The 13948-nt window shown below is 35.8% G+C and overlaps 1 protein-coding gene across 2 annotated transcripts in view; it reads left to right on the top strand.

The window, feature by feature from the left end:
• The window catches only part of NR4A3 (nuclear receptor subfamily 4 group A member 3), a 47792-nt gene extending 36033 nt beyond the window's left edge, over positions 1–11759 (top strand). For both annotated transcript variants that reach the window (XM_044064936.1, XM_044064935.1), the window contains one exon: positions 7419–11759. In XM_044064936.1, coding sequence (XP_043920871.1) covers positions 7419–7684 — 266 coding nt within the window. In that variant the 3' untranslated portion in view covers positions 7685–11759. The remainder of the gene's footprint in view (positions 1–7418) is intronic.
• Positions 11760–13948: the final 2189 nt, after the last annotated feature.

Below are 13948 nucleotides of genomic sequence, written 5' to 3' on the forward strand. Positions count from 1 at the left end.
TTTAAATTAATTGAAAAATGTAGATTATTTTAATGAATGAATGAATTAATTAATTAGTTAATTTTTATTTCCAAGTGATTATCCACATTAAGGGCACTTTGTTTTTTTTTGTTTTCTTTTAATACGTACCTTGTTTACACTACATGCTTTTTATATTTTTCTGATATTTGAATGATAGTGAAAATATTCAGTATAATTTATTTTCTGTTCACTGTCTATAGCACTTGTGCTTTTATAATCTACAGATACCCAGTATAGTGTTCTGTTACAGAATGGAGTGAAGATATTGGGAGAATTTCAGTGATATGGTTGCAACCCTCAGACATTTATGTCCAAACATTATACGTATGGCCTAGCGCTCTTAAGTGGGTGTTGCCATGTTATAGTGAAATGATCTTTAGCTGATAAGAAAACGTAATTGTTTCTTCTGTGACTATTTCCTTATGTATACAGAATTGAAAACCTGATCTCAGTTGCAGAATATATTATGGTTTATCAGAGAGGCTGGGAATTGCATGCTTTGAAGGTCCATTTCTGAGATTGCATGACATCTGATTCAATTAGCACCAGACTTTATTAATGCTATAATTTTCATATCATAACTCACAGCCAGCCACTAGTAATTTATTTTGCATATAATACACATAGTATAATTTACTCTGATGTCAGGGCCATAGGATGCTGCTTGTAACTGTGAATCAGTGTCATTCATTGTAATATTGATATCAATATCTGATGCTTTGAGACTGTGAGTTCTATTCCCACTTTGGATACGTGGCTCCAATTCTTGAGACTGTAGTATAACTTAAAGGGATGCCACACTTTTGAGGATCAACACTTGAGGTGATATGTTAAACTGCACTTCTGTCTGCTTAAATTAGCTATCATTTGGTGGATGTTAAACATTTCGTGGCAGTTGATGAATAGCAGAGGGGTAGGCTTATTAAATAATCTCAAAAACAAAGCTAAAAAGAAAACAAACTGCTCCACACCAACTTTATTGTTTTGATTTAATTTGATCTGGTGCCCCGGCCATGCGCCTTCCTAGGATCTGAAGTACATTTAAAAAAAAAACACCTTTTTATACAAATGCAAAACATAATAAATTCATTAACAATTAAGCAATTATTCAATCAATATGTTAGTTTCTAAAGTACACCAAATACATTTATACACTCGAATTTATAATTTTAATTATTATACATTACTTAAAAACAAACATTTATTTCTTGATTAAGATCTTTAGGAAACAATGTTTTATAATTTAATATTAATTTGGTTTCTAGTTCAAGTCATTTATTTAAATAATCGCCACCCTGAGGGGAGATAAAGTTTTGCTAACACACAAAAGAGATAACAATTGCATCTGTTCCCCCTGTTTTATTTATAAAATGCTCAGCAACTAGGCTTTTCAAGTTCTTAATCAAGAAGTAAATGTTTATTTTTAAGTATTGTATAATAGTCGAAATTATATACTTGAGTGTATAAATGTGTTTGGTATACTTTAAAAACTAACGCATTGATTGAATAATTGCTTAATTTTTTAATGAATTTATTGGTGTGTGCATTTGTATAAAAAGGTGTTTCTTAATGTACTTCAGATCCTATGAAGAGCAATGGTTGAGGTAGCAGATCCGATTAAAGCAAAAGAATAAAGTTGGTGTGGAGCAGTTTGTTTTGTTTTTTGTTTTGTTTTTGTGAATTTTTGAAAGTTATTAAAGAATCCACATAGCTTGTATTTCAAAAGGCAAATAGAATAGTGCAGTTCTGCCACTGCCTTACCCAAATTTCCATTCTCTACATAAATACCATATGGAGCCACCCTAACAAAAAATACAGACATACAAATATATATATATATATATATATATATATATATATATATATATATATATATATAAAAACAAAATAAAGTTGTAGTCAGATAAGTAATGTATGCCCCTTAAATGGCATGGCTGATCATGACAGTTGTATGTTGTGCATGCATGCTACAGGTGGGATTCCTGCAGAATGTATGAAATTATGTCTAAAATAGAAAATAGAAAACATGCACTTTAGAAGTGCAGCACAAACAGAATCACAAAACAATCAACTGTGCTGTGGTAGCGTTGTCGCCTCACAGTAAGACATTGTCCTGTTCGATTCTCAGCTAAAGCATTTTCTATGTGGAGACATGCATGAATGGGCGTACCTTCGTTGAAGGTTGTGCGTCAGGGCTGGCAACTCGGTATATAAAAATCTACTGCCAATCATTAGCGGACCAGAGTTCCGCTGTGGCGACCCCTAACCAGGAAAAGCTGAAAGTTACAACATTAAGAAGAAGATCTGGAATGAAATGTATGGTTGGGGGATGGTGAACAAAGAAAATGTAAGCAGAAACAGCCCTTCTAGACACAGCTGTAGACTGAAACATGGAAAAGTAATTAGGATTACTATGCAACACTAAAGAGATAAACAGAGGTTTATATGAATCAAGACAAGAAGTTAGTCAGATGGGTTTTGATGCTGATTGCGAAGGGTCAAAATCTGAATAGCAAAATGTTGTGGAAGATGAGCAGTGCAGTAACAGCAGGTCTGACATGAGCATGCAGAAGACCCCCCGAGGGCTACATGTGTTTTTTGAAAGAGTAAGAATTAAGGAGAGGCAGGATGGAAGGATTTTTTTTGCAAATATGCAGTATTGTTTTATGGTCTGAAGGTACAGCAAGCATGTATGGGAACAGATGTAGAGAGAGAGAGAGAGATCATGTGTGAAGATTTCCGTAGAAAGCAGATGGGCGAAACATCTGGGCTGACCCATTTGTCTGCTGAATGCCATAAACTAACATGGTATTGACAGATAGCTGAAGGCATGTGTCTAGTATGAAAAGTTATACTAACTTTACAAAGCGCAGTGGCTTTGTACTTTCAGTATGTTTGTTACATAAGTAGAGAAATGGGGAGGGGGTTGATGTGTTAAAGGTTAAGCTCAGGTATCAATATGACTATTTTTGCTCAAAGTTATCACCTGACAGAACATAGGCCTTAATAACTTTAGATGGCTCTTTATTCTTTTGGCTTAGAAAGAGCTAGAAGCATGGTCTAGTCTTCCTTCGATGAAGCAACAGTGTGTAGCTGAGACTAGCTCACAAAGCCACTGAGACTGACAAGCCATAAGAGCACATAGATGTTGCCAACGGATGATGCATGTGGTGAGTACAATGTCTGTGCCTTCTGTAGTAAATGGGGGCGGTCCTGAGAGCTTAAATGATGCAGAATGCAGAGAGGGCTAAGAAGAATAATGGCTTAAAATGGAAACTGAGAATCATCGGTCGTGACAGAGTGACGAGATAGGTCAGCATTACACACTGTCCCATGCTGTGTGAAGCCATATCGGAAGTATAGTGGTGGCCACAGAGGTCAGCTGCTTAGACAAAAGAAAGATTATAAAGGAATGGCTTTGTGCATGCTGAGAAGGGTAGGATATACAAGTACCAGTGCTTTCTACATTTGTGACAAAGATGATAATATAGCAGAATTTGACTGTATATTGTGATGTGAATGCTGCAATGGTCTTTTAACTTAGAACACCATCAAAGGATAACACTGTCTTCACAGTGAATATGTCACTTTAATAAATATGCAGCAACATATTGAAATAATCTGACATTAAAATAGATTGTTCAGTCATCTTAGCAACAGGGAAAAAAAATGAGAAGTTGTTTATTAAACCATGCCTTATTAGCAGCAGTAGATTCTTACATTTACTATCTTCGATTAAGTTCCTATAAAGCTGATCACAAAGTCTGGACAGGGCATTTTGTGGATGTTGATGGTAATTAACAGTATGCTTGGTCAAGTCAAATTCAATACCCTGTTTCCATCACAACTTGTCATGTAGCATGCCAAGGCCAACAAAACGTGAAAATCATTTTGCCACAAAAACATAAAAAGTCTACTTTTTAAATTCTGTTATCTGTCCCATACACCACACCCATTTCCTGGATTCCCTACAAGCAGCTGGAGAAAGCTATAACACAGCTCAGTGGTAGAAAAGCTTTACCACTGAAAGAACTTTAAAGATAGGCTCGTCACACTCAATTTACTCTCAAATAACAAAAGACAGCCTGCAAAGCTTCATGTTACCCCTTCTGTTCTCACATTTTAGAAAATAAACTGCATGGTGATAAACAGATCCAGCCCCTCACACACAACTATAACAATGAGCTAGAAAACAATAATTTCATGCAGTAACAGGCTGGCTACACATAGGGTATTTTTAAAATCGCCAGATCAATAAAAGTCAATGATGTCTGGAGCAGATTAAAAACCCAAATCAGGTCCACCAAACTGGTCCATTCAACTTTTAAACAAATCAAAAACTGCAAATTACCAAAACCATCAGATATCTACATCTGTGGCTAGACAAAAAACATAACTCCCATTACCAGATAGACCAGACAGAAGCTGTGTTTAAAAAGATGGTGTTCTGAATAGAAAAAAAAAATAACATTTAATTTCACCTTAAGGGAGAACAGCTGTTGGCAGGATTATTTTACTTGCACAGCTTGGATTCAACTTATTCATATTTGCTTGTATCACGAAGAAGATATTTTCATCCTCAAAACCCACAGCAAACAGGACCTGCTGTTTCAGGACACTATCTGAACCTTCCCCTCCCCACATCATGTAACTGTTCAGTACTATTAAAAGCTGTCTCCTTGTGAAATGAAGACCTTCTTTTAGGATTTCTACTTTTTAAATGTTTAAATTAGCATTCTTCCATTCCTAACAAGGTACCTTACCAGCAGGGAGCCCAGCCTACAGTTTCAGATCACTCTGATCACCTATGAACTAGCCTTGCAAACACCACAAAACAAGTTACATTGTTGTGATCACAGCTTTTCTGTTCAAGCTCCTGTTTTCTGTGAATATCTACTCACTTTCCTAAAAATGTGAACTCTCACACACTCAGGTCAGGGTGCAAGAAACTTCTGTTTGAAAATAGAAATGTCATTGCTTCACAGTGAACCCCAGGCCATGAATCTCATACAACCCACCCTGCTTGGTTAGCCAAAGTACTGTAAGGTTTAATCACTACAATGAAACTATCTTTAGACAAATCTATATTCACACCTTCTTTCCACAATAAACTGTTAACTTCCTATGTTCATACCAGCATTAACCCCAGTCCCTTAACCACAATTACCTAATCTATAGTCCCATTATATATTTTCCTTAAATCAACTATCTCTCTACTAAATAGCTCTGATTTTACCAGCAACATAACATGTATTGCATTCTGTTTTGCCTTCTTCCATATTCATAAGTATGCTTTAAACTGATCTCACTGTGTACTGACAGTTGTGTGCAAACACTGTTACGTATATGTAACTATCTTTCTGTGTGTTGCCACTGCTAAATGTCTGTAATCTAAAGACATTGCCAATACCAGTCTGCATAATGGTGTGCCGATGTATGATTCTATGTATTTTAATTGTAATGGCTAAACGTAAGTAAGTCTGACATTCTGAACTATGTGTATAATAACAGTGTGGTATGTATATCTTCTTCAGACTGCAGTCATAAACGTAAACATTCTTCTCAATGCAGCTCCATCCTGAGCTGAAATAGGTTGGATTGGATGAGTGCTCCACCCCAATGAACAAATTACAACTTCTAATTACCCCAGGGAACAAATTACAGCTTCTAGTTACCCTAGTGAAGACATTACAACTTTGAATTATAAATTCCTTGTTTCTTGCCACAATGGTTATGGCACAGTGAATGCTTACTTCATCAGACTAGGACAGTGACACAGTTGGTCACAGCTGATCCTAGTCACGGGTGACTAGTCACCCGGCATGCTACATAACCCATTTCTTTTTTAATTTCAAGGGTTCATTTATATGTGACACATTCTGGCTTTCAGTGTAAGCAGTGATTTTACTAGTAGTTAAAGGCTAGAAAACTAGAGTTGGTATTTTATGGAATTTTGTTTTTTAACTTCTTTAATACTAGTGGATCTGAATTTATCGTTTTTGATGCTGGGGAATCAGTTGTGGAAGTTATTCATTTCCAGGCTTCCTCCCAGTAAAAGCCCCCTGCTGTTAAGATAAATAAGCTTTAAGAGCGGCAGGTAATCCAAATGACAGAAGGCAGTTGAGGGGGCCTTTACTTTCTTGTCAGTGTTTCTGAGCTCCTTGTGGAATTGTGGGCACGGCACTGACAGGGCTGGCAGTTGGACTGCATAACGAGGGATATTGATCTCCACTTGAATTCACTGAATTAATAATGGTTGCCATAGTTTTGAGTGCTAACAACTGGCAGGGAAGCTTAGGGAATTCCAGAACACCTTCCATAATGGATATGACAGAAAACTGTTTAATAATCAACACTAGATGTGGAAGAATTAAGAATGCAAACAAAACAGGTTGAATTGTAATATAAAAGTTTGATTTTAAGTTTCATCTCAACAAAAAAACGTAAAAGAATTTGTGCTCACTCCCTCACTGCCATCAATACCCTTCTTAATCATTCATTCCATTTTGCAGGAGAGGTGACACTGCAGTTGTAAAACAAGGTGGTTTCCTGCTTTTCTAATATGTTTTATTTTCATTTGTGCTTTTGGAATCTGTCATGCTGTAATTTATAAGTCATTAGTCTCCTAATAGCATGCATTCAGACTTAAAACCTTAATTCTGAAAATGACACCACTACCCAAATAATACTCTATTGGATTCTGAAATATCACACAATTAGATATTGTTGATATCTTATTACATTGGACTTTGCTTTGCCCCACATGCTTTGCTTTGTTGTAAGGTCATGTGGCTCATAGAAGAGGGAAAAAGTTGAAATTCACATTTTTACAAATTTCCATTTTCTTAGAGTTTGTGCTTTCTCAAAGGTTGGTATTATATATAAAGAGCAGGCTTGTGGAGTCAGAGTCCCCATCTCACAATATTTAGGGGATGCAGCTCTCCTGCAATAAAACATATATATTTTCTGCTGTTTTGCTCTGTTTTTCAGCAGTTTTGTTAATATGGCTTTTTTGTTTGTTTTAGACAATTCAGTGGTAATGTTTCACATCTTGATTGAGGGAGAAGTGAAGTTTCATAGTAGGTTGCTGAAAAATAAGGTCAATCAATCTGTTTTCATGACTTTGATGTCAGTAAATTTTGTTTTTGATTTTGATTCTTTGATATTCTAAATGTTCTGCACGACTTATAAGGCTGACTTTAATGCCTGAAATTAACTGCAGATCAAGAATTCAGGCCTTCTTGACTTAATTCTCTGTGATACAGTCATTGGCTGGATGGCCTGTTGGTTCTTTAGACCTGATGTTTTTTTGTTTAATGGCAAAATCTGTATAAGAGTTCTAGCATAAAAAAGATAATAGTGACTTAGCTTTTGCCCTTTTTTAACTGTATTCACAGAGCGACATAATTTAAAAGAACCAAAGAAAGCTGAAGAGCTGCGTAACAAAATCCACAGCTCCTTAAAAGATCACCTTGCTTTCATCAGTCCCAGTGCAGGAAATGGACAGCAGCAGCAGCAGGTGACCAAAGTACTGGGCATTCTGGCAGAGTTGCGTGCTCTGTACCAACAAGGACTACGGCGCATCTTCTACCTGAAATTGGAAGACTTGGTACCACCTCCACCTGTCATTGAGAAACTATTTCTGGATACCCTTCCGTACTAATGCAGACATTACTCGACTTGTGGCAATTACACACAGAGGGCAAACAAGCACTCTGCAAATTACATTGAATGCCCGCTTTTAGGAGAAGAAAGCAGCTAAGACCACATCTTGAGGACTCCTTTCCTGGCACTTTCTTTGCAGGATCTTCAGTCCAAAACTCTTCTCTTGCTACTTTTTGTTTTTGTGTTGTTGTTCTTTTCCTTTTTTTCAGTGCTAATGTGACACTTTTAAACGAAGCTGTCCAGGCAGAAAAAGTCATTTCTGATGGTCTTCACTTGTAGTATGACATCCCAGAATGCACTGGGTTGAAATGCTTAGAAGCTGTGTTTGTTTTCTTCTAGAAAATGTTTGAAGGATAGTATGCTTTCTGTGCTCGATTTTCAATGCCTTGGGCATATGTCCTGTTTTTTAAGAGTGCATTCAAAGATTTCTAAAACTTTAATGAAAAAGTTACATATTTTTCATTTTATAGAATGCATTAAATGAATTGAGTTTAACCAGTAAGATTTATTAACGTGACAGTGGCTGTTAGCTCCAATGTTCAAGTGCAATTTTTTTAAGTGCAACCTTATTAAGCCTTTTTTTCAAACTCTAATTTATTTTAATACTAAGGTATAAAGACAGAAAAATAATTTTTTTTAGAAAAAAAAATGACTCGCACTAATTATAAGGACAAAGTTACCCTGACTTGAAACGCCGAAGTGACTGACAAAAATGTGAGAGAAAGACACGGGGACACTTTGTAAATTCAGTGAGCACTTATTCCTTTTGATAAGGAATTAAACATTAAAGAAGTAATTGTATTATAGAAGTTCTGAGGTGAAGGGACTGTGAAGGCAAATATTCATTGACGTAAACTTTGACAAAGACAATTTTGCAAGACTTCCAAGTCTTACAAAATCGTATATAAATGTAGGTGCTTGAAAGAACATGATGGGCTGCATTTAAACATTCCGTGTTTGTACTCTCTCTCTCTCTTTCTCTCTTTTGTATGTTTATACTGTTAATGCCATTTATTAATATGAGATAATTTGTTGCATAGTGTCTCTATTTGTATAAAAAGTTTGTATGCATGGTATATTGTAATGGCTTTGCCTGTATTTATTGCAAACGACTGCCAGCTCCTGGGAGCCGTGTTACATGAAGTAACTTAATGTGGTGTTGAAACTGACACCAGCTAGGAAAGCAGAAACTGTACATCATTTTTAGGAAGCCTTTTGATTACAATCTTGCATCTGGTGCAGTGCTTTTAAAGGAAAACAAATCTTAACTGATGTGTAGACATTTTTCCCGTGACATTGAGGGCAGTACTGTTCAGCACTTTGGAAATGTACCTTGACTCATGTTATTCTAAATTCAAAGGCTAGGTAGAATTTTCAGGAAACAAATGTCAACTTTATATCTTATGCACTGCACTAGTTTATGCCTTCTTTAATTGTGTGTATTGTTAAACAGTAATAACAAATGCCAAGCTGTTGTCACCAGTTTTTTTTTATTTTATTTTACATGGAGGAACCTTGCTCAGTCATTGTTTTCTAAAAGACATATGCTGTTTTCATGGAGATTAAGCTGTGTATAGAAATAAACGTCGAGCACATGGTTTAACTGCTACAAATGGCATTTGTGATATCATCTATATTGCATAGCCTGCCAAGGTACAACATAATTTTTCTTATGTTTAGGTATTCTTTCTGCAGTCTTAGTTTTGTTATTTCATTGGTCTACACAGAAAAGATAAATAAGGACTTGGAATGAAGAATGCTAATAGTGACATTTCACCTGCAGACTGCTGCTGTCAAAAAGCCACTTTTTTTTTTGTAAAAGCTGATATTTAACTCTACCTACAAACATAATAATAATAAATAGAGACTAACAGCAGCTAACAACCATAGTTTCTGTCCTAATTTGGTACCTTCAAATCAGTAACATTTTTTTAATTGATTAAACAGATATCATAGTCTGATTTCTTTCAGGTTTTATTAAGAGATCAGTGTAACAGAAATGTTATCTTAGCTATCAAAGTAATTATTGCAAAACTGGTATAGCATGCAGTTAAAGAGTTTGCTTTTCAAGAGTAAAAGTGCTTTGTTTTTGTTTCAAAGGTTAGGCATTTTAGGCCACTGTTTGTAGAAAGCATTCCTCCAGCTAGCTTCAGGGTCAAACATTCTACGTCTGGTAAGCCATAGTGAATTCTGTCATCGTACATTAGTATTCAAAAGATCACTTTTTAAAAGTTATCTTTCACACAGCAATCAAAGTGCTTTCTATTTTGGAGGACACATTTTATTTCTTGTTTCAATGAGATATTGCAACTTTGCTTCAAATGTGTTCATGTTATTGCAGTAAAATAAAAATAGTTGTTAACATTTTGGGTACAGAAGCAGTCTGAGATGGTTTGTAAAAACAAACTTATTTTATGTAGTGTAAAGTACTTCGGAAAGTGATGCTTTTCAGAGCTTAATTTTAACATGACCTCCAAAATTTACAGAGCTGCAAGTTCTTTACATAAAATCAGGTGCAAGTCTGATTTAACCGGTACACAAATAAAAATCATTAATTGTGTATAAAAATCTAGTTTTATACTACTGAAATATTCCACAGGTTCCATCTTTGACAGTATATACCATATTCTGTTTCATTTTATAGAGGTAATGTAAGCAAACTGATAAAACATGCAGTTATGTACAACTGATGTGTTAATTTTGCATAATTATCGCAAGTACACAAAAGTTATAGAGGCATCACTGTAGTATTATAGAAATAATGTTGCTACTCAGTCCTGAAATAAATGTTTGTAACTACATTTTTCAAAACTTTGGACTTCTGCATGTTTTGACTATCCAGAAACCAAAGTATGTCAGGTTTTAGTAATGACATTATAATGTTTATAAAATGGATGTGGAAAACCAGAGAGACATGCCTGCCTCATTTGCATCGTATGGTTACACAGTGATACCGAAGTCATTTGTCAATTATGTGACATAAATGTATTCTCCTTTTTAAGTAATATGCATATCAAAGTCAAGTTGAACAGCTATGTATTGCACTAGCAGGTGGCTAGTTTGTACAACTAGTACAATACGATAATACAACTTAATGCACAAACTGATGTATGCTCTTTCTTGGTTACCGTGTGATGGTATTATATGATACTTTGGTGCTAACTGGATAGTGGACACTCCAATATGCATTAGAAGTCATTATAGTTGCCTAACAGCACTGAAAGGGTTAATTACTCAGCTGCACCAGAGCCTGTATTTTTATAGTGTATGGACCAAAGAATTTCCAAAGGAAAGCTAATTGTGTGTGCTTCTTAAAACTCTTCTCATAGCAGATTCTTTTGACACTGTCCTGGAAAAATACTACTGTTAGTTCCCACATGCTAGTCTTAGGTTTGACCTTTGAACAGACGTCTTCTGGTTTGAGTAGTTGTGCTGCCTTGTCTACAGAGTTGAAAGATTTTAACTACTTTTCATGACAGAGGCAATGTAGCACGAACATGCTATTAAAGTGGTCAACTACCAATGGTGCAAGTGCTGTCCCTGTACTGTGTGGGACTTTTTTTGGCATCAGCCGATAAGAAGCTTCATGTTCAGATGAAGCTCATGATGCAGGTTATGCCAGTGTTAGTGTATCACGACACTTCTAGCTGCCACAGACGCAGCAGTACACCAGACACTGCTGTATATTATACATTAATGGCACTGATGCCATGTGCTACCACTGGGTGATGCACATCAAAAAGGTTCTTGGGTTTGTATGCTTTCCCACTGCCTTTTTTACTGCCCTGTAAATCTTAGTGCGATATGGGGATGAAGGATATAAACAGGACCATGTCACCACCCCAAAACATCAGTCTGTCTATATGTACATGGTATGTACAGCTGAATTCAGGAATATCTGAACTGTTAAAAGGAGAGTGCCTTGTTTATTTTATTTCATGACAAGAGTGTTTCTGCTTCTTCAGTATCAGACAGTGTTTTGTGTGTTAATTTGTGTATTTTAAAAATGCTCTCTTGTACGTATACCAACAATGTAAATTAAAATTATTAAATTGAATAACATTTTATCTGAATTTACTTGTGTGTTGAGTAAGTGTGTTTTGGACACCCATTCGCAATGCAGCCTTGAGTTCTTTATACAGAACAGTGGAGTAACAAAGGCATCAAATACTGAGCATAATTTTCTTTTCTTGGCAACATTTTAAGTCCTTTTCTTCCTTTTATGAAAGTCCGTGTAGAGTTTTTTTTTTTTTTTTTTTAAGTGTTACAAAGTAACATAATTTCAATGAACTGTCAGCTCTTGCCAGGTTAAAGAACTGTTTTAATAAAAGGTTTTTATAATGTGTTTGATTACTTTTCTTCGTTGTCCTTGTCCCCTACAATGTGTACAAATGATTTTCTAATTACTTAGATAATTCGTTGCCAGGTTAGTTAATTATAGGAACCTGTCTGAAGATGTTTCCTGAGTGAGTTTTTCTAACAGACTATAGAGTCACAAAAGAAATATACAAAAGCCGCTAAAATGTGCATGTATGAGAAAAAATACAATCACCGAATATAAACAAAAAAAAATCTGTACAATAACACTGTGCTAATTTCTTGGTATTAGCGCTATTTAAACTAACTAAGCTTGGTCTGGTTTTAATCAGCAAGAAACACTGCAACAACAGTACAATTTCCAGCAGCTAGATAGTTGTCAGAAACGTATATTGACCTGGAATTTAACAGAACCACGCTATTTCTGTAATACATGCACTTGGCTTCAAGCAGATCATTTGAAGTTTGGAGTATATGATAGCAACCAATTTGAATTAGACAATGTGAATTTATTTTTTATCTTGTGTATTGTTTGCTTAGATTTGGTTCTGTTATACAGTTCTTGGTTATTTGATCATTTGCTGATAATCCTGTTAATCCAGTACAAGGTCCAAGGGGAGCAGTAACCTCTCTCAGCACTCAGTGTTCACAAGGTATGGATATCGCTTCCTGTCATGCTTGTATGAATTACATAAGGGGAAAAACATTGACAGTCACAGGGACTCTTTCAAAAATGTGTTAGAGGAATAAAATGAACAAACAGACTGCTGTTGTTCATATAATTTGATATAGAAGAAGCCAGTAGCAGCTGATAGAGGTATAAAAGCATGAGAATGATTTCAAGTCAGTTCTATGTCAAAAATGAAGAAGTGTACAGGTAGACAGGTAGAAAAAACAAAGTAGAAGGTGTAACTAATTTAACTTGATTAGTTGTAGGATGAGACAGTTTTGTTTGCAACACAAGTAGTATTATTCCAAAAACATATACTCCTACATTTTAATTAAATAAAATGATTATAACATGTCAGAAGTACTGCTGTATTGTTTTATAATTGGGTGTATGGGCTTGATTGGGGTCTCAACAACTTATGGTTTGGTTAGTGGTGTGGATGCTGGGGAAACCAGCAGGGCAGTAAAAAGAATGAGAAGGATGAGCCTGTGTGTGTGTGTGTGTGTGTGTGTGTGTGTGTGTGTGTGTGTGTGTGTGTGTGTGTGTGTGTGTGTGTGTGTGTGCACATGAGCATTAGTGCGTGTTTGTGTGTGTTTGTGTGTGTGTGCCTGTCCATCCTGGGGCACATGCTGTGCTTTTGATGTCCTGGTGCAGATCACAGATAAAATGTAGGCATTCACCTGATGGGGAGTTTTAGGAATATGAATTTAAGAAAACAAATATGGATCAGGGGATGATAGTTTGTTGTTTAGTTAGAATCCATGGCTAATATCATCAATCTTATTTGCAGATATGAACTGTGATACCGTGTGGAGAGGGCTTAAAATATGATAGACAGAGGAAATGGTAAATGGAATAATGCATATGGACAGGAGAAATATTTTAGATGCTCTGTTTCAATACAGCATCACTTCCAAATGCCCTCTTCATTTTTAGTTACTGCATTTTATAATTAACTGTTTAATGTTCTTTTTGTGGAGGGGGTATTGTCAGGACATCACCATAATAGTTGCAGTTATTATTTCCTACTCAATAGTCTGAAGCAACCAGGAAAATGGGGGTGCTTAGCATTTTACTACCAGCAAACATGTTCTCGGTGGTATCATTTACCAATGTAGAAGTTATTTTCCTTTTACAAATGTATTTGCTTTTGATTTGACAGCATCCAGTACCTATTTTGAAGGGTATCTGTGTGTTTTTGTCTAGTTATGTGACTTGTTGCAAGTTGCACAGTTTTGAAATGCATGCTGTGGGCATCTGGCATAAGACAGAGAG

This window comes from Protopterus annectens, chromosome 3.part0, assembly GCF_019279795.1.
Source record: "Protopterus annectens isolate FY-2018-M chromosome 3.part0, PAN1.0, whole genome shotgun sequence".
NCBI lineage: Eukaryota > Metazoa > Chordata > Ceratodontiformes > Protopteridae > Protopterus > Protopterus annectens.